General features: G+C 36.8%; 2 protein-coding genes across 6 annotated transcripts in view; one reads left to right on the top strand and one right to left on the bottom strand.

The window, feature by feature from the left end:
* The window catches only part of CCPG1 (cell cycle progression 1), a 22,079-nt gene extending 8,240 nt beyond the window's left edge, over positions 1-13,839 (top strand). The window contains exons 3-12 of one of the 5 annotated variants that reach the window (XM_014251145.2): positions 90-204; positions 584-663; positions 855-1,062; positions 2,040-2,135; positions 5,097-5,351; positions 5,749-5,760; positions 8,306-8,427; positions 9,457-10,865; positions 12,038-12,123; positions 13,376-13,839. In XM_014251145.2, the coding sequence (XP_014106620.2) occupies positions 90-204; positions 584-663; positions 855-1,062; positions 2,040-2,135; positions 5,097-5,351; positions 5,749-5,760; positions 8,306-8,427; positions 9,457-10,865; positions 12,038-12,123; positions 13,376-13,413 (2,421 nt within the window). In that variant the 3' untranslated portion in view covers positions 13,414-13,839. Of the gene's footprint in view, positions 1-89; positions 205-583; positions 664-854; positions 1,063-2,039; positions 2,136-5,096; positions 5,352-5,748; positions 5,761-8,305; positions 8,428-9,456; positions 10,866-12,037; positions 12,776-13,375 lie in introns of those variants that run through there. The other 4 variants (XM_014251142.2, XM_014251146.2, XM_014251144.2 and 1 more) reach the window with 4 other exon arrangements.
* On the bottom strand, positions 12,921-21,590 carry PIGB (phosphatidylinositol glycan anchor biosynthesis class B). The gene is made up of 12 exons (XM_088063272.1): positions 21,471-21,590; positions 21,255-21,385; positions 20,901-21,020; positions 20,148-20,252; positions 19,882-20,012; positions 19,143-19,283; positions 18,664-18,715; positions 18,032-18,243; positions 16,732-16,796; positions 14,772-14,982; positions 13,844-14,024; positions 12,921-13,249 (listed from the first exon to the last, which is right to left on the bottom strand). Exons 1-12 carry the CDS (start codon positions 21,550-21,552, stop codon positions 13,118-13,120), a joined length of 1,563 nt encoding a protein of 520 aa, XP_087919398.1. The 5' UTR covers positions 21,553-21,590; the 3' UTR covers positions 12,921-13,117.

Raw genomic sequence — 21,590 nt, 5'->3', positions numbered from 1 at the left:
TTATTAGTAATATTCTGTTTTCTTTGTAACCCTTTCTTCCTACTTTACTGGAAATCCCAATAACTGTAATGTCCATTTAAACTCTTCAGGGTTCTGACATAGAGACAGTGACCTCAGAAAATGGAAGCACAAATGATAACCATGAGTTTGTTTCAGAAGAATATGTTTCTTTGCAAGAAGAGGAGCAAGCAATTGATTTGCAAGGTAAGATATTAAAAGAGGAGCAGTTTAATGAAATAGGTCAGTATTTGTTGTAGCATTGACACAAAATTAGTATTTTCAATAGGTTTTTGTGTATTTTGTGGACCTCTGTAAGGGTATTTACTTCACCAGTGCTATAGAAAATATTCAGTCATGAGTTTTATACAAGTATTTTTTCCTGAAATATGTGAAATTAATGTCTTTCATTTTGTCCATTTAGTTGTATAATAGATCAAATAATTTGGAAGGAACCATCAATGCTTGTACTCCTAAAAAATTACATTGTGACACTGTTTTTTAATATTATGTGGGCATAATATGTCATTGCTGCTTTTAATCCCATATTTGTTTGCTTATTTATTTCCTCTTTTTATTCATGTAGCTCAGTGCAACAATGATGAAGAGATCCCAGCAGTAGATAATACTCTATCTGGTTTTGAGGAAACTCAGACAGCTCCAGAGGTAAATTACATTACAGATTACATTACTCAGAAGCTTCTGTATGCCCCATCTCAATGGCAAGAAATGTTTTGAAGGCATTAAAATAAAGACACAATTTTTTCCTTTCCTAAAGTTCCAACAATTCTTGTTTTTTTTTTTTTATTACTTTGTTTTATGTGTCTGAATAATTCTCACATTGTCCGTTTCCCTAGGGAAGTAAAGAAAAAGTTCCTGATGATGTGTCCTGCATTGGAGCTATTAGCGATGATTCTGACATTGTTACACTTGAAGCTCCAAAACCTGAAGAAACGCAGAGTCAGGAGGAAGCTCCAGCTGATGGTGAAGAAGCTCAAAGTTCAGAGGATTTTAACATGGGTTCCTCCTCTAGCAGTCAATATGCATTTTCCCACGTAGAAACTGGTAAGAGCAATACAGTCCTAAGCAGCTGTGTGCAAAAATGTTACCAGGAAAAAGTTCAAACCAATCTTTGGTTAGGGAACCCACTTTTTGTGGAGAGAGGAAAAAAATAATGATTTTTCTTGAGTATATGTCCAAGTATTTGAAATCTCTATAAAAACTCTAGATGCCCTCTACAATTTTGTATAAATGTATGTCTGCAATCTTTTTATTTGAAAGCAATCTCTCTCATTAAGTATTCACTATTTTAAACAGAAAGTTAATTTGTAGCATATCTTGGGGAATTAAAATGACTTTTAGTTCACAGAATAATTGTAGGTTTTCTCTTGGCAATATTTTGGGCTTTATATAGAGTTAGCATAAATGACTAGCAAGTGGGAGATGATTTTTGGTGCCATGAGGAGTAAGCAGTATGACTACAGAAACTTTGTACCACCCTCATAGCTATGTAGTGTATATTTAGATATTTAAGATACTCCCTGTGCTTGGCTGAAATAAGCAGTGCATTATAATCGGGAGGAAGGAGATGAATAATTGTCCAGTGAAGAAGAACAAACAAAAATCCCAACAAATACAAGCAAAAAACTTTGTTGTGTTGCTCTTCTCTAGTTCTCTAGTCTTCCTCTGTAATTCTTTTTGGCTCTATGACGCCTTTGTATTGCTGATTTTTATCTTTCAAATTAAGTTTATTATACAAGCAGGATTTTACCTAATTTTTTTTTAAGATAAAATTGTTTTATCTTAGAGTAGGATACAGCATCATTAAATGTTTGCGTACCTGTATAGTATCAACTGGAAACAGAAAGTGACAGCTTAGCATCTAATTATAACCAGGGAAGATTTGTAACAGAGCTGTGGCCTTCTTTAAGTCTTCTGGGAATCTGACTTAAAAATTAAAATTTAGTTGACTTTGTTTTTTCTTTTGGGGATGAGTTCTAAAACTGCCTTTCTTTTCCCCCCTATGTTTTTGTACACCAAAGTCAGTTGGCTGGAGAAGCTGTGGAAGATTCCTGCTTGTGTAAGGGGATGGGGAAATGAGGTGAAAGAGCATGTATCTCGCAGTCTTCCTTTCCAAGGTGGTGTGATTAAATGTGATCAGCTTGTGCAAAGCTGATTGCTTATGGCTTGCATGGAGTGTTCTTACCATTTTTGATAGCAATCTGACTTGATCTTGTAGTAGTCATATTCTAGACAGATGCTGAAAGCCAATCCTCACTGAAGAACTTGGCTAAGCTGTCAGTGTCTTATGTGCTTCTTTAAAAAGATGTTAACCTTGCATGTAGGTTTGGAGCAGACATCAGTAAGGTTTGTAATATATTTTAATGTGTGCGTTTGATTGTTTAAATGGATAGCTCTTGTTGGATTCCAAGCCTACATGTGCCTGGCAAAAAGAATTTCTTCCTTCTGATTTAAGCTGATTTCAGCATGGCCTTTAGTGCTGTGCATTCAATTGATCAGGTATTGCAGAAAATGTCAGGAGTACTTTTGCAATTATTTTAAATGCCAATGTTTTAGCAGTGGCAAAAAGTGGCAACAGAAATCTTTGCCATCCACTTCCTGTTGAGTGTTCTTTTGTGTTGAAAAAGGATGAGCCTCAGATTCTTCCTTATGTAGATACTAAAGTGTTCTACAAGGATTTTCTGCCACTTCTTTTTGCAAACCAGTTCCTATTTAGGCTGTCTTCATCATGCAAACAAATATGTTTTAATAACATTGCTTCATGAATGACATTCAGCCAGCAGAAGTACCCATATGCTGCAGTCAACTGTATCTGAGCTGTCTGTATCTGTGCAGAAATGTCAATTGACCTAATCTGATTTCTGGTGTAGATATGACACTTCAAAATCACAGTAGAAACTAAGAATTAGGACTGCTATTGTGGTCACACTTTGTTTTCTTTGTAGTCCTTTCCATCCTGATACTGTTAGAGCAATTTGTATTGAGCTCTTACAGCAGCTGTAAGGCAGTGTCATTCTTGCTTGAAAGTGTGATTGCTGTTGACAGTTTGCCAGTAAGTGCTTATGAATGGCTTTAAGTGTCTCACAGCATTTTTCTTTCTGATTGTCTTTTTTTGTTTTTCTTTCCTATTCTTTGCTGTCCAGTGTATGTCCAAGAATTTTCTCATTTGGCTAGAAGCAGCTTGTTCCTTAACCACTTTTGTATTCCATGTGTGTAAGCTGCTTTGGTTGTTGAAGAACCCTAAAAACCCCACAGATGAGCAAGAATAATACCTCTTACTAAGTCTACCCTGTATATTTCTCTATAATGTCTGACCTCTGCATTCTAGGTGCATTCTGAATGTTTTCCTTTGTTTTCCAGGACTGGGAAGTATGCACCTGCTTAAATGACTGATTATAAAATAGTGTCCTTCTCTACTAAACTATATAAATTAATTTAAGTGTCTGCATGTCTGAGTCACTGTTTAAGTGATTTGTCTTTATTGACAAGTCTGCTTGGTTGATCTGATTTGACTGATATAGTAAAATAGAGTTTTTTATTAAGGGAGGAAATTGTCTTTCATAGTCTGTCATGTTGCTTGTCCATGGACTTAGAAATGAGAAGTGTTCCAGATACTAATGGGTGATCTTTTCTGGGCTTGATGCATTCACTTCTATTAAGCTGTAATTTATTTCAAATGAAGACTCTTAAGTAGTAATGCATTTTATAGATAATAGGTAACACTGCTCAGCATTTTGTTTGCTCAGTGATGTGTGCATGGCTTTGCTCAAACAAATGATTTTTCAGTTGTGAACTGTTCAAGAACAGTCTCTCTATATTTGTATTTTTAAATTTTGAGTAATGGTGTTTGATATGAGAATGAACAGCCACATTTCTAGGAGGGGCATTAGCATTGTGTGATTCTCAGCGGCAAAATTAGTGTCCAAGCTGGAGCACTTTGTCATGGCTGGAGACTTCACTGGTCCCATTGAATTTATTCCAGACATGTGAATTGAAAGCTACTTTTCCACCCTACTTCTGCTTCCCCATTATATTTACCTTGCACATGAAAGTTACACTTTTAAAGGAGGGAGATTAAATGATAATTACTTACATACTGGATTACATAAATCTATTTACAGTATATGCAGCAAACATTTGTACAAATGGGAACAAGCAATTACAGCTCTGATATTTTCCTGGTTAGAATATGTGGCTTTTGGGCCATTGGAACATGAACATACAGAGGGTATAATTAACATGATTTTGCAAAAATTCTATAAAAGGTATTTTTTGAGGTTAGAATTTGTTCTTGTCTCAAATCTTGTCCAATTTACCAAAATTTCAGTCAGGTAATAGAAGAGTGTTGGGAAAGAACAAACAGAAAAGTAATTCAGTGGTTTTTATCCTGTGCAGTAGTGGTTGAAAATTGCTTTTTTGAAAGGTGGGTAAAGATTTTAACAGATAGTATATGGTAGATATTTAAACAAAATTGCATATTTAAATAAATTTGTATCTTGATTTTGAGTATTTCTAATAGCTACATTAATGAAACTTTAATGTAATTTTGTCTGAAGTTAAATGCAGATCACAGAATGAAATTTTTTGAGAGTAGGTAACAAAACCATGTCTGTCTTTAGGAGGCCTTCTTTTATCAAGCCTTTATATTGCTCCTTCATTATTAATTATTTCAGTTTTAATAGCTGCAACAGAAGGAAAACTGAATTCTTAGTCTTTCTACCTCATAAGAATTTGCAGGGGTAGTACATGTAGGTGCTTTAGGAGGCAGGATTGACTGAAACACTTCATAATGAGGTGAATGGTAAGATATGGGGAAGTGCCATACAGCTTTTTACTGATGATTTCTTGATTCTCTATCATTTAGCTTTAAAAAATTAATTTTTATCGTTAGAGAGCACGCATTACTTGCATAATTTCCAGCACAAACAATATCATTAGAATTTTGATTTTGTTTTATTAATGTACTCAAAGATAAACGCCAAATCTATTTTGCATAAGTATTATGGCTCTTGATACTCAGTTTGCTCTTTAACACAATATTTAATGCATTTTAACCACCACTATATGTTGCTTTTCAGTTTTTTCATCTCAGGCCAGCCCTGAGGAGTCCAGCAGTGATGAAACCAGCAGCCAGGGCAGCCCCGCAGTGCGCAAGCGGCGCCCGAGGAAGCGCGGGGTGTCGAGCTCAGAGCCCGAGGGGTCGGCACCGGCAGAGCCCGAGGCGGAGCCGCCCCGGGAGGAGCAGCACAAGCGCCAGTTCAGCAGCGGCCTGAACAGATGCATCATCCTGGCGCTGGTGATTGCCATCAGCATGGGCTTCGGACACTTCTATGGTGAGTTCAGGGAGAGCAGCACATGCAGGCTCCACATCTTGCAGCAAATGCTGTTTTATTGTGATTGATGTTTCTTGTTCTCTGCTAACAACCTAAACCTAAAAGTGAGAGAGAGCAACTGCTGCTGTATTGGTAATACAGGGAGGTCCTTCAGCAGCACCACTGGATGTAATATACACTACTTTGTATAGTAATGTGGTGAATAGTAAATTTTCCTGAGTAACTCTAATTTCATATGAAAATATTCCTTTCTGGAAAGAAACGTGGTTCAGTTGGAGACGGGGGATATCATTCTCTTTGGATTTAGTGTTGACTAATTGTTAGGAATTTAGTTTTTGGCACTTCTTTTGAGATTTGTATTAATTTTTCACTTGATCCAAATTTTTTTTATTCTTAGGTAAACCTGAAGGTAAGAGCCTTGAGTGATGTACTGTGGATGCTGTGCTTGCATTCAGATTTACTTTCTAAACCATGTGTGTCTGTGTACACACACATCCATATATGTATGCATACTTACATTATGAAAATAAAACGAAAAATCAAGTCTCAGGGATTGCTGGTGTATGTGGGATTATAGGAACAACTAATCCAATCATACAAACATGTTTTATGTAGCAGGTATAGCAGGTGGTAGTAACTGGTTTGAAAACTGTTTGGTGAACCATGCTAGGGGCATAGAAGAGCACGATGACCAGACCAGTCTGTGATACTGTTTGTGGTGGGAACTTGAGATTTCAGTTGTTAATCATTTCATGGTGTTTAGTTTGCTGTTAATGACAAATACTGTCCTTTCAAAGAACTTGGAGATCTACAGATTAAAAATACACTTTGAATGTGGACTCAGGGTAACACATTTTTTAAGGAATTCACTTGTTCATGCATTGAATCTGTACTACTAAGTAAAATTGTCATCACTGATGACAGTGACAGCAGCATTTTCAGCAGAAAGAAAGCAACTCTGTGTGGCTTCAGTTTTTGCTTCTTCAGGTGAAAGTTCTTCATGGTTATGTGATAACTCATCTTTCTACCACTAGAAAGAAAGTGAAGTCCTGCTTCTATCTTCTTGTTTTTAGGTTTGTTTTTTTTTTTTCCAACACAAGCTTGCAGAGAGAAGTCCATCTCCCTAGAGGGCTACTTCGTATTTTTGTGGTTCAGCTTGGAATGAATGTTTCCCACAGCACTCTTCTAATGTTAGGCTAATTATCACGCAAGAGGATTGGAAAGGGTGACTTTTTATAAATCACTTTTCTTTTCTTGAGTCAATATGAGGATAGTGTTTTCCATTTAGTCCTTTAAGACTTTTAGAAATGTAGAAAGAAACTAGGGTTAGATTTTAATCAGTAACTGTATCCTAATCAGTATTAAACTGAGTTAACTGGCTTTATGATGCTCTAGGAAGGAGAATTGAAAGAGGGCAAACTTTTCAGGTAACAGATGAAGCTTAAGTTAGGTAGAAAGTCCTTGCCAGAAAAAGGTCCCATTATGGACATTCAGATATTTAATTTTTTTCTTTAACCAGGAACTGCAAGGGGAACTATAGCTATAATGCTAGGGATTTGGATTGGTTACTTAATGAACTGAAGGATACTGTGATTTAGAGTACCAGCTGGAAACACAAGCTAATAACTTAGGAACGGCACCTCAAAATGTTCATTTTCAGTGTTGCTAAATGTAATTTTTGCTTACTGTTCCTAAATCAAGATTTTTTGATAAGGAGAGAAAGAGAGCTTTAAGAGTTTTTCTGTAATTCAGGTACTACCTAACATGAACCCTTTACACTAAATGATGATTTTTCAGATGCAGGCTTTAGATTGTTAGGATCTATGGACTTCCTCAAAAGTATCTATAAAAGTTAAATATTAATACCAAATTTTTGTCAGTATACTTAAATTCACTTATGAAGGGATCTGTACTCCTTCTAAGAAGTGTTTACTAGGACTCTGCAGACTTAAAATCATTGCTGTAAAAATGTTGCCTTCACTTAGCTGAATTGAACTATTATAGTTCAACTTGGTTTAATATAACAGTCTGTTTTCAAGGTCACACTTGACAATAGATAAAAATAAAGACAGCACAAAACATTCCTAGTGGAAGTGTACTTACAGTATTCTGTTTAACAATACGTCTTCCCCTCTCTTTAAATACAGAAACAGAGCTCTGAATATGCTGCATTGGTTTTGAAAGAAATACCTAAAAATTGCTGTTGCCTTCCTCTCTAGAGTCAATTCAAGAGAATCTTAAAAGCAAATATGTAAAATCTACATCAGTGTTAGGATTTAGAGAATATGTGTTAGGTAAAGAAGTACCAGTCAAGAAGTTGTTCTTGAGAAAAAATTTGGCTAGTACAGCAAAGATACTTTTTATGAAAGCCAGGGTGTCTCAGCATTTGTCTGACAACTGAAAAACAGGACAATTGCTTACTCTGCAGCCTACTGCAGGGCCTGCAATACTAGCTGCTTTGTGAGCAGTGTGTAATAATTGTATTTTTGCATGAAAATTTAAAAAATACTGTGCTAATACCGTCTTATTCATGTAATTCAATTAACAGTGAAGGTTGTAGTTGTGAAGTGGATAATGCATGGACCAATAATCTTGCTTTTATCCTGATTGACTTGCATGTTACTAAAAAAATTACAGGGAAGTCACAAATATTCTTTCCAGCATAACTTTTGTTGATTTGGATCTTACTTATTTCTATGTAGTGTTCCAAAATTCCTTTATTTGTTTTTAATGAAAAAACAGTGTAGAAGCAAATCTTTGGGTCTGAGAAATTACTTATCATTTAAAAAAACCAATTTTGCTACAGCTAAACACTGGTAAGAACAGGGCTGAAATGGCAAGGTAGGAATGCTTTTGAATTTGCAGAGAAGATGAGGATGATGTTTAGGTTCCTCTGTTCCTCTAGCTGCTTACTCTGAGTCAGTCTATCAAAAGAAACCTTTTTATCTTTATAGGTACAGTGCAGATCCAGAAACAGCAGCAGGTGGTGACAAAGACACGTGAATTAAAAGATATGAAAGATGACCTTTACCAGTGCCAACAAGAGCAAGGAGATCAAGTGCACCACAAAGTGGGGGTAGGTGTGAGCTTAGCTTGAAGACATTGCATTATTCTGTCATTATATGTGTATATGACACAAAGTGTAATTTCTCATACAAATCCATTAAATTTTTGTCTTTAGTAAGTTCTTTCAGAGAACTTTCCCCTGAATTCTTGACAAATATTTATGTTGATTGAATTTGCTCTTGGAATGTGTTTAAACAGTACTGGGTTTTATGTCTGTAGTCTAGGAGTTATCTGGACACAGAGACTGTTTCTCTGTGATGCAATGCCATGTTCTTTAATGAGGACAGCTGAAGTAGAAAATGCTTGTAAAAACGTGTTGAATCTACCGATTTTGTGAATTTGCTTTCTAAATTATTGATGGTTATTAATTTTTTAAATTCTTAAGCCATACTTCTGTTTTTTACTGTTGCATCATCCAGAGAGAAGATATGGGAGTCTCTTTTTTTTTTTTTTTTGTTTTCTTTTATGTGTCTGTTAGCAGCATTTGTACATAATTCAGTATGTTCTAGAGCTTGTCAATGATGCTAACAGACTGGGGAGCTCCTTTTGTGTCAGTATATAGTTACACAAACAGGTATTTTCAGCAACAGATTTGGTTCAAAATCAGTTTGTGAATTTCTGCCCCACCAGCTAAATATCTTTGCTTCTGCTAATTTATTTTTGTAAACTGTAAATCCAGTTTGCTGAACATAAATCAACAGCAAACATGCACATTTTGATTTCCTTTTAAAATGTTAGAGTTCATGTACCAAACTGAGTATCCTTTAGCTAGTTAAACCAATACAAGTGAGGGGTGATGACCTCTGGCTGGCTGGGGGAGTTTCTCACATGGTCTTCGTTGCCAAGAAAGTGTGTGATAAACAAACCCAACTGAGATAAACAAACCAGCTCTATTTTTGCATCTTGCTGCGCATGTTTCACTGCATCCAAAATGACAAGTAAGCTCTGTTTGGGCTGCCTTGTTTTTTCATCTTTCTAGCTAAAATTGTAACAATTCTCATTGTAGTATTTCTGCTTGTTTCCTTTTTGTTTCTTTTAGTCACTCAAGGGAGACCTTGCCACATGTTTGACCTTTACTGAGGTGGAGAAGAAATCCTTTGATTCTCAAAGAAAAAGTCTTGCTGCAGAAAATCAGCACTTAAGAGAATCTCTAGAGAAGGAAGAAAAAGCTTTGGCCTCACTTCAGGAAGAACTAAGGAAGCTAAGACAACAAATTAGAAACTTAGAAGATAAAGGTAGTAGCACTGAATCTATTGTAATAGAAAATCAGAAACTAAGGGAGCATTTGGAAGAGGAAAAGCAAAGGAACAGCAATTTTCTCAGGCAAAAGGAAACACTCTTTGCAGAGGCACAGATGTTAAGGCGAGAACTGGACAAAGAACGTCATGTTACAGAAGCTCTGAAAAAAGAACTAGAACAGTTAAGTTCTCGTCAAACACCTGACAGTGCTAATGATGATGATGAGGCATTAAGAGAAAATCAAGAAATAGAAACTCTACGAGGAAGACTGGTAGAACTAGAAAAAAAGCTAAACTTTGAGCAACAACGCTCTGACTTATGGGAGAAGCTGTATGTTGAAGCAAAAGACCAATCTGAAAAGCAAGAAATTAATGAAAATGGACAAAAGAAAGGTGCTAAAGGGCAAAGTAAGAGTAGAAAGAAATCAAAGGAGACATTTTTTGGTTCAGTTAAAGAAACTTTTGATGCTATGAAAAATTCCACAAAAGAGTTTGTAAGGCACCATAAAGAAAAGATTAAGCAGGCTAAAGAAGCAGTGAAAGAAAACTTGAAAAAATTCTCTGATTCTGTAAAGTCTACATTCAGACACTTCAAAGATACCACAAAAAACATCTTTGATGAAAAAGAGAAGTCATCAAGCGATAAAAGATACGAAGCAAACAAGAAAGCTCGAACTTTTTACCGAGACCACAACTCCTACGAGAATCTGAAGCACATGCATTACAGGGGACCTCACATGCCAAAAGAATCCAGAAATGGCAGAAAACATCATTTTACAACATTTGAAAAAGATTCAGATTCCCAGAAATGTCTCAATGATCATTTGTGTAATAGAAAACAGCAGTTTGCCCTAAAGGGCTGCTCTGGTATTTTTGAATGTGCTCATCAAGAATTCATTAGTCTCTTTAACAGAGTTTCAGATCCCATCAGGGTGGATGAATTTAATCGGCTAATGAGAAAGTATTTGCAACAAGTTGTACATAACTTTCATCACTGGAGAGAACTAGAAAATTTCATCAATAAGTTTTTTCATAATGGATTGTTTATACATGACCAGATGCTGTTCACTGATTTTGTTAATGATGTCAAGGATTACCTGGAAGATATGAAGGAATACCAAAATAATAATGAAAATGTTTTTGAGGATTTGGACAAATACGTCTACAGATACTACTTCCATTATGATAATTCACCCCAGTATGGACCCAGGTTTGTTTCCATGTTTCCTGAACTTGATAACACAAAGAAGTGGTTTTTGTAAAGACAACCAGTGTCCTTATTGTAATGAATGGTCTTTGAGCAGGTATGTGTATTTATGTGTGTGTGTGTATGCATATACACACACACATATGCCAGAAGGCTTTCTGAAGGACTTAGCAGAAATATTAATTATGTTATATAAAGTGTATCTGTAGTACCTTTTATATAAATTTGGTATGTGTACATAGCACAATCTGATGTTTCTGCTGGGTTCCTTAGAAAACTGTAACTGCCAGTAGGATTTCTTTAGACTGAACAGCTCTAATTGCTGGTCTGGTGGAATAAGTAACTGTCTTGGAGCATTAACTAGGCCTTCCTTGTTGTCCTTTGCTGAATGAGACTTTTGAGTGTATCTGAGGTGTCTCCAAGTCCTGTTCTGGCAGATAGATTTCACCACTCTCTTGCAGATTAATGTAATACTGGGTTAGTTTGTATGCCCAGAGCTCATCACATAGCAAGCTTTGGTTCACATCCTGACCCTGACTAAATTTTGTTCATATTTACTCACAATGGCCCTTGGTGTCAATTGTTTCTTACATTCCTTTCTTGGATATAAAGGTGTTCTCAGGGCTTTACAGATTTACACTTGTATTATTTATCATTTCATGTACTTTACTGCAGCTGGAAGTCTGAACTATTAACTACTTTGGGGTTGCTAAGTATTATGTGAGGTAGCACTTCCTCCTATTGAAAGCTGAACCTTGAGGGTGATAGTCCTATTATCATTACCCAGTTAATGTGGTTTTGACAAACACATAAGGTTTATAATTTTATTTATAGTCCATCTTCCTAAATTATTATCAAATTATTTTAAAATTAAATACCTAATTTGTGAGAATTTCAGTTTGCAGAAAAACAATTCCAAATTCTTTTACTGATACTGTTATAGAGAAGCTTGTGATATCAGCTGCATTTTTATTTTTAGAATGTATTTCTTTTATATATACCATCTTATTGATGATTTAAACAAAATGCCTCCCCCATTTTTCTTACAAGCTAAAGGACTACTTACTACTAATTTTGTTTTCAATGAACTTCAGCATGTTAAAAGCTGTACTTGAAAATGTAATTGTGTTTCAAAATGCTTTTAGTAGTAATAAGCTTTTGTTTACTCCTTGCAGTCGACCTAAAAGACCTTTTACACAAACTGAAAATTCCAGACATGAAAAACAAGCTCAGAAGTACCAACACCGTAATAAAAGAGAAGGTAAATGGCATAAACATGGTCGCACTAATGGAAGACACATGGCAAATCTTGAAATAGAGTTGGGGCAACTACCCTTTGATCCAAAATATTGAGTAATTTATTGTAAAAATTAAGATTAAAATTCACGTACTCTGCAAACTAATTGTTTTTCAACAAAGCAGCAAGTTGCAAGGTTTTTTCCTGAATAATTTGATTTTTACACATTTTTGTTAACAGGCAGAAGTCAGTCTTTCTAATTTGCATATTCTGTACCGTTGCTTTAGCTGTTCTTTGGAAGTAAAGATAATTTGGGTGCCAGCAGTATTGTTGCAGAAACTAGGCATGCCATGACCTGTGTATGAAAAAAGGCTTAATTGCATTCCATTAGTGTAGTTAAAGCTTGAGCCATGCATAATGTACCAACTACTAACTCTAATGTTTGATATACTAACTTCATCTCATCCTTCAAAAAAAGAGGTCAACATCGTGGTAATGTATTTGTTAGTGTTCTGTAACTTTATATTTGCTTCCTGTCTTTGGGGGGGTTCAAGAGCCTGTTGAATTGTGAAGAATTTGCTGTGCTGCATTCTAATCAGCGTGCTGATTTAAACACTTGAAATGTCTTGCATATCTGCATATTGTAGAAGAAAAATAAAAGACATTGTGGGTAAAAGTCTTTATTTATAAAAGAAATTTAGCATAGCTGTACAGTTCTATATGTAGTCTTGTCTGTATTCTATTGCTTAAGTATTCATATGGTAACTTTGGTCTTCCCAGTGTGTTGTTAGGTAGGCCAGCAACCCCTGCCCTACTGCTACTGCAGCTGCCTTCAGGAGGTTTATGTGTTTGCAGGCAGCCTCTGGCTGCCTCATGGGACTTCCTATTTGACTTCCCCAGTTCAGACTCACTGCTCTCCTTTCTGCAGTACAACATCTAAGCACAGCTACTGCTATAGTACAGTAGCTTTTGCTATGCAAAATTGATCTTATTAGGTCCAAGGTCTAGGCACTGATCTTCAGGGATAATTCATTTCAGTTTTTCTCCTGTAGATGGAGATGTGGCTTCCAACTCGTCCTTGAGGTACATGAGTATGAAAGACAGTGGCTGTTTTCTCATAGCCCCTCAAAGCTAGAAATGATGATATTTCCTGTAAATGAACATACATTAATTTCCACAGTAATAAAGCACAGCTGGGAGCATAAGAATAGTGTTCCAAAGTCTCCTGACAACCATCATTTCAACAGTCCCTGGGAAGCTTTATCCTTTATTTTAGGAAAGCCTGCTAGAAAAAGAAGTACCTATCCTGTTTGATCCTATCCGGAGCGGATATTCACCAGCCACCGCTGTTTGAGTGCATGGACTTCATTAAAGATTTGAGGGGTTAAAAGGTACTGTGACTGCAGGTGTTTTTGCTTTTCACTGTTGCTTACTTAGAAGTGCAATTTCTGGGGACAGATGGCACATTTGTTTTAACATGGATTGAGAAGAATTCCATAAAACATTACTTTGTGGCCTGTAGAATTTGCACAGAAGAGAGGGCATATTAAATATGAACATTAAATATATATCACTGGAACGATATCAATACTCTTATTATGGACTAGAGGGGTCAATTTTAATATAAGCTGTGTTTTAAAAAGTTGTGGAAAACAATTTTCAAAAATTTTAACTATAACTCTTCCCTAATTTATTTTGTAACTTATCCTCAGAGGTAGTTTGTTTCACCTTGTAGTTACCATACCTGTTCTAGCACACTGAAGAGGATCAAGTGACTGGGTAGTAATGTGTCATTGTAAAACTCCTTATTCAGCCAGCCAAGTGGGTTAGAGTAAAATACATCTGCTTCATCAATGTAGCTCTCATTGCCAGTTAGGTTTGGGGGACACTGAAGGAATCTCATTTTTAGAGGACAGTGAACATGACTAGGGAGAAAAACAAAAACACACATTTCATGATAAACTGACCAGAATCAGAAATTTGAAATGACTCATCTAAAAGGTACCTCAGTCAAAACAAAAATAAATTAATTTTTTTTTCCTCAGAGTAGTATTTTCTTCCCTTCAATACTTCATATGGAAGCAAAGCAGAACAAGCAGACTCAGCTCCAAACTGCTGGGACTGTGTTGTTAGCAGTTAACAGAAAATACATTTATCTTAATAAAAATACCATATGCTCAACATCAGTTTCTTAAAAAGGTACTTTCCCATATCAGCTTCACTATTTATATCTGCTTTAACACTTTGTTTACTTTCAGGACCTACTGCAAACCTTCTGCAGTGACCTAAGTCATTCTGTTATAATGTTTCTTTACTACCTAGCAGCAGAAGTAAAATCAATACAGTTTGATGGTAACAATTACTGTTTGGTTTTGCTACAAATGATACCATAATGAAGAAGTATGACTTATTTGGAGAAGTCATTAGACTTTCTGCATATACTCATACAAAGCTATTTCACAAAAATGAATAAAGCTTAGATGCTGAATTTTATTCTGTGGTATAGGCATTTGGTTTATATCCCCTAGTCACTCTATTAGCTGTATGAAAAAGCAAAAGTCTTCCTGTATATATTTCTCTATCTCAATTTATTAAGCCTTGGAAAAAAGAAATCTTGATTTGTGATTAAGAGTTTGGATGTTAATGTAGTGCATTGTTAACACTTTTAATACCTGTAAAATGGAGTAGAGTGGCATGGCATCAGTATGAAGACAAAAGCTTGTGACTGCTGAGAGTTATTGCAGAGCTGCTGGATGTGACTCATAACATCCAGAGTGCCTCGCTGGTGAACCAAGCCTGTGTACAGGGCTGGGACTAAATTGGATAAGAGCAGGAAACTTGCTGCAGTTTTCTTCCATGCTTTCAGGTGTTTCAATGAATACCCTATAGAAACATTTGAGTAAATTTGGGAAATAAACAATTCACACATTTTTGAAAATACCCTAATACAGTGGCAAACCATTACTCAGTCAATAACAACACTTTGCTTTGAGATACTTTACTACAGTATTGTGTCTTCACTCTTTGAATGGAAATTCAAACGTTAGACTTTGCTCTTTTAATTCTTGGATTTAATGGAGTAAATCTTAAGCACACACCTGTCTCCTGAAATACAGAAATACAGTTTCAAAACCAGTCCTTTGTCTCTTTAAATTTAATTTCTTGTAGTGAATAATAGTCCATTCAGTAGTTTGGATGAATGATATATGGCAACTTTCTGAGGTGTTCTGATTCAAGCAAGTCCATGTAGAGCCAGAATAAATGGCTACATGTGCATGGCTGTGGTATTATTTTTCTCCAAAATGCTGAAAACTACAACATTCCTTTATTGTTACTGAATTTTGAGCTGCTGGCCTTGGAAGAGCATACTCCTTCATTTTTTTCCCATCTCCCATTGCTGCCCCTTTTCCTCACTTTTCTTGAAGGAGCTAATTATGGGAAAAGGCAATTCTCCTGGTGGTGGGAGATGGTTGCAGAAGTTCCTTTCTCACATCCAGCTTAGATGAATACGAAAGACACCAGCTTCATGTTGCAGTCAGTCTGAAAACTCTTTTCAAGTCACATGCTTGTCAGTAACATGAGAAAAATAGTTTATGTAGCTTGGTGACACCTGTACTGAATCACTGAAAACAAGCTACAAGGCATGTTTCAGAAATCAGTAACAAATTAAATTAGTTTTCAGTTGGTCAGTTCTGCCAAATTGTATCTTGGATGAAGATTAAGTCTACAATTCACTTGTGGTTAAAACACAATTGGTAATACTCTATTATGGGCATTTTTTATACTGCTTTTGTGAAACACTCTTGGCTTATGTTTGTGTGCTTGGAAATTACTTTGAAATTCGATTGGAGTTTTTTCTGCTTTTATAATGTTTTGAGCAATTAAGATCACTTTGTAACCATGGACTTATCAGAAATAACTTCTGTAGTTTTTTTAAGTATCCAAATGGATGATAATGAATTGATAAATTGAATAGATGACCTCATTCCTTTACAGACATGAAAGCTGAGAGATACTCAGTATTTTTTGTTATTTGACTGGAATTCTTCAGCATGTAAGGTAGAATGGGATCATCTTGCTGCTACTGAACTAAGCCAAGACTTATTACATATTTGATTTTAGCAGAGAGCAAAATTATTGAAATAAGACTTACTTTTGTTTAGACTAGCAAAATAGGCTAAAGAACTTGTATTTAAACTGAAGCTATACAGCTTCATGTTCCAGAAGTTTTAATCTTCCATTGTAACATCTGAATCTAGAAAAGGGTAGTTTAATTTTATCTTGCATAATGAAAGACATTTGTCAAGCATATTTGAAAGTACTCTGCAGAAGAATACTGCAAAGAAGCCAAGGAACAAGATTCATTTTATGGGTGGCAGTGCTGAAAAGTTAGGACACAACTGTCATGTTTTTGCAGGAATACTGTTACCCATGCTGAGGATTCTTTCTGTGCTACAGTCACTTGCTCTTCCTTATCTTTTTTCTTTCTTTCTTTTTTTAACTAGCTGTAAGAAATGGCTAGGCTAATTTTAATAATCCTTTATCAAATACCTACATTGACCATTAACAGTCTCTCTCTGGGTAAAAATTATATCCAGGTAAGGGTGCAAGACATTTGAAACCAATGCTTACCACAAAAAATCATGCAGAATGGCAGTACTGGATAGATGAACCTGAATTCCTTATGGCTCAGTGTGCTGTAATAAAATATATAATATTACATCAAGAAAGTTAAATGTTTCAGTTCTGTTGGCAGAATGTGTTTCAGAGCACAGAGGACTGGAAAAGCACATGCATGTATTAAGAAGCTTTTGATACTGAAGCAGTTAAAAGTAAAAATCCAAATTCTCACTTCTGAAGAACATAAGTCCATTTGAATTAAGATTATTTAATCAGTTTAAACCAAGCACTGGTAAAAATTCCTGGCTACTAAAATTAAGTGGTCTGATTCCTTGACAACTACATGTAATTTAGCCAGTACTTCACCCATTTGTTTTCTGAAATAAGACACAATATATAGTGTGGATGAAAAGCTAAGATTCAAGTGCCCATTTATATCTAGCAAATTAACAGTCATCCCTGCAAATACAACAATAAACCATTTCCCATGCCGACTTTTTGGGCTTTTTTGGGGATTACTGCAACACTCATGTCTTGCAAATCAAAGATTTTCTTACAAGACTATGGGAAGTGAAAAAGTCCTAAAGCCAAGAGAGCTACTTCCAGTTTTGAGCTGGAAAGAAGAAATGGTATTTCTGGTCTTGCTACTGTTTTGCTGTAGTCTATTACAACAATAGCATAAAAGTATTTATTGCTTCGTATTTATTTACATGCTATATTTTTTCTTGTCTGAAAGTGTCTCTCCTGTTTAATCTACAGTTAATTCTGATGCTTTAGAAAAAGCTTACCTTTTCTTATACTTCTGAGCTTAAAATTAGAAATACAGCCTTATGATAGTTAAGAGCTGTGTGCAAACTTGTGAATGGAGCAAGTTTTAGAGGCCTAAGAACCTCTCATCTTACTGAGGATGTATTAAAGAATCAAATGAAATGGTGTTTTCATTAATAGGCATCTAGTGAATTCATTTTTCTAACTAGTTCTATTTTTGCTTAAACACCTGCTGGGTAGTTGAGTTGAGATTTGGGGATTTTTTTAAATTTCATTTTCTGTTGCATTTCATGATGAATTATTTTGCTCTTTAAAGGTCTAATAAATTCTAAAGATGTTGTCACATTTTGGTGACAATGCATGAAGCAGTTTTACACAAAATCATAGAACCAGTTTTATATGACTGCATTTCTTGGAGTGTTTGAATAGTTTCAAGTTTTCTGTCACTTCACCTGAATACTATGCTGCTTGGTTCTGGGGTGGACATGAGCTTTGCAAAGAACACAACCAGTAAGAGGCAGTAATTCCACTCAGGAGAGATTACCTGTACACCAGCACTGTCCAGATCACTGCCAGTAGAATGATGCGGTACCTCCTTGGTGCCAGTGCACAGCCATGAATAAAGAAAGGCAGATGGGGACCCAAGATGACTGGGAGTCCCTGAGTGAAGTACCAATGCCAAGGATGAGAGCCGTAAAATGTTCCCAAATTCTGCAGCACGTTGAATTTCAAGAAGTTCAGCTGAACCAGTACCCACTGGAAGGGGGGGGGAGGTAAACACAAATCCAAAGTCAAGCCCAACAGCTACATTGAATTACACAGTCATCACTTGCCCTATATAATACATTTTCACTCCTATTTCAGGTTGGTTTTTTGGTTTTTTTTTCACTAAGACTCAGCATGGACTTCCTATATTTAGCAATTAATCACAGAAGTGTATAATTTTGTTGATAACTATTGAGGTCTGAGCATACTGATTTTATGTAGCAGTCCATCATTTGAAATACCTGAAATATCAGTGTTCAAGGGTTTGTAGGTTAGGATGTATGATTATACTCACCAGAGATCACAGGCCAAACACTGTCACAGAAACAAGAGAAGTCAGAGAAATATCCATGAATGCTAAAATACTAAACCCCAACCTTCTTCTTACAAGACAAGTTCAAAACAGCTTACCTCACCAAAAAACACACGGTCAATTATTAAAGAGGTTCCTATTGTGACCAATCTGCAAAAATGAAAAGTTTTTTGCACTGATATTGCCTGAATTGCTTTTGTCTTTGGAGAAGATTTGCTGTCTTCTCCAGATAGCTGTCAAAACTCTGATTCCTAGTATTTTAGAGGTTATCCATACTCATGACCATTTTACAGTGGCCACTTGCCATCGCCTAGTATCCTTGGCACAAACCCAGATTAAGCTGGAATGCTGCTCATGTCTCACCATAATGACATCTTTCCTGGTGTTTTTTTTGCAGCATATACAACAGTTTAAAGGAAACATTCCCCTTCCTTAAACTTTTGAAAAAGGACAGGACTCTGTTCACTTTTTTATTTACATGACACCAGGTTTTTTGGCTTGTCCGCTTTTGTAGTGGTAAAACCCATCTTAAGATGTAGCTATGCACAGTCCCAGTTTAAACTGAGAAAGAACTTACCCAACTGGAATGCAGTTATGTAGGATAAGATCTGCTTTCCTCTGTTCTTGCAAAAAATGGCTGAAGACCAAAGGCATCCATGGAATAACAGCAGTGGGACGAATAACAATTGCAAGTGCTACCAAAGCTAAATACTTACAACTAGAAGGAAGAAACATAAAGAACCCAGCAGCTTATCAAAAGGACTGGTCAATTCTTTTGCAGACAGTGACATTTCAACAACATTTTTAGTCATGTCTCTGGCTAAAAGTTTTTCATACTGCAGGTAACTGACTCTCTTAAGTGCAGATACTCTGTTTTGCTTAGAAGGCTGCAGCAATAGAATTGCTTTGTTGCAACAGAGTTGCTAACTAGAGGTATCTACTTTAAAATACTGAGCAGTAAAGAAAATTGTGACCACAAATTTCTGACCCCAAAAAGCCTTTTTTATCTTTTCCAAAGTTACTATATATTCCAGTTTTTTAAGGTTTAAAATAAAGCTTCCCATAAAGTCACACTTAGCACAAGGAAATGGGAATAGCTAATTTTACATACCAGCTATAACATAATCTTAAAAAATATTTAGAGGAAATACTGGAGTATTCCTTCCATGAGACAGAACTCTTGCTACATGAATGAGGGGGCTTTGGTTGCCTTAGATGTTAAGAAAAAAACTAGCATTTTAAACAGTATCAGTAGACTGGTGTCATCCCAAACCAAAAATTTGGACTGTTAGTACTATTAAGAGAAAATGTCTCACCTGTTCCCCATCTTGGAGCCTTTTATTGGATAATAGGAAAGAGCAAAAATGGTAAGAATAGTCTCCATGGTATTTGTTAGAGTTCTGGTACAGGAATACCATGTAAACCAGGAACAGAGTTGGCAGAAGAACTGAAAATAATTATGAACAAATTAAAACAAGTTCACCTAAATGAAAGTGGCAATTATTCAAGGTGTGTCATATAATTTTGCTGTTATTTACCATACAAAACCAGTGTTTATTAAAATGAATAATTTGTGACTCACCACGAACTTTGCTGTTTCTGAATTTTCAAGGTGTTGCACTAATGAGTAAAGCTTCACATCAGCAAAAGCAGCCAGCACTGCCTGTGCAAGCCTAGGGACCCAGATCTGTGTAAGCAGAGAGAAAACTCTACTTACAACAAACAAAGTTAAATTCCAAGTTTTAAGAGAGGACTGAATTAGTGAATAACTGTTCAGGTATGAAAATAGTGAACTGGTGAATATTCTCTATTGCTTTTTATGATTTTAAAAATGAAACAGTAAGGTCCTTGGGTAAGGATAGTATTTCTACCAAAACAGAGAATGTCTAAAGTTCAGCTGAAAGTGTTTAGAGATGGAAAGTAGAATTATCTGGTTTACATCTCCAATAGAAATCAAAAGGGACTGTTGTTAGTTGTTGTGGGTTGAGTACAAATATACATTGCTAAACACTTTGGAAAACTGAATTACTGTGCAATTATGATGTACTGGCAAACGCAATCAGTATGAAACTCCAAGAAACTGATGGAGGCCAAGAATAACCCTCTGCAGTGGCAGGCACCGGTGCTGGAAATCTATGAATGAATGACTCTATGAATCTAAGAATGAGTTCTGCCCCCATGGGAAATCAGTGGGGTCTCTGTACTCACATATCTATAATTGCCAGGCTCAAGGCTTTGCATTTTACTCAGGCAATGATAAAAATACACTATATTTAAATACAATGCTTTAAAATTGAATTTTAGTAGCAGATGCACATTTTTTGATGATACTCACCAGCAGCTGAACATTATCCTTAGCCAGCAGCTGTAATGCTTTGTACATGCTTGCAAAGATCAGTGGGTACGAGTAGCCCCTTAAGCTACTTGTCCATTCCCAAGTCAGGTAACCATAATTATGAATATTAAGGACAGATCATGACCAACTGAAAGGAAGAGCTTCACCCAAACCATCCTGGTCTAGACCTTCCCCCTTGGGCCAGAACGGTGGGGTGTTTGTTGCTGGTCAAGCCAGCACCTTATTCCCGGGGAAAGCCGTACCCGAGCGCTCCCCCGCCCACGGCACCGCGGGACCCGTGTCCCCTCCGGCCCGCGGGGAGCGATGAGGGGCCGCGGCAGGCGAAGGATATTTGAAGACCATGCGATGGGCCACCTCCAGCGACTGCCAGTACTCGTCCGGGACGAAGCTGGTCTGGACGAGGAAGCAATTGAGCGTCCGCAGCGCCAGAGCGCGCGCCAGCAGCGGCGCGGGCGCGGCCGTACCTGCGGGGGCGAGGCTGGTCCGTCACGGGCCCCTCGGGGGCCGTCCCGCGCCCCTCTCAGCCCGGCCCGGCCCGGCCCCGCTTACCGGCACCTCGCTGCGCGGTAGCCCCGCCGGCCGAGCCGTACAGCACCGACCGCCGTTTGCGGAGCCGCACCGCCTCCGGCATCCGCGCCCGCAGCACCCCAGCCGGGCATGCGCGACCGC

This window comes from Pseudopodoces humilis, chromosome 16 (assembly GCF_049639895.1).
Source record: "Pseudopodoces humilis isolate 2021_Gansu_Grassland_sample_001 chromosome 16, ASM4963989v1, whole genome shotgun sequence".
NCBI lineage: Eukaryota > Metazoa > Chordata > Aves > Passeriformes > Paridae > Pseudopodoces > Pseudopodoces humilis.
This window is presented reverse-complemented; position numbering and strand designations above follow the sequence as displayed.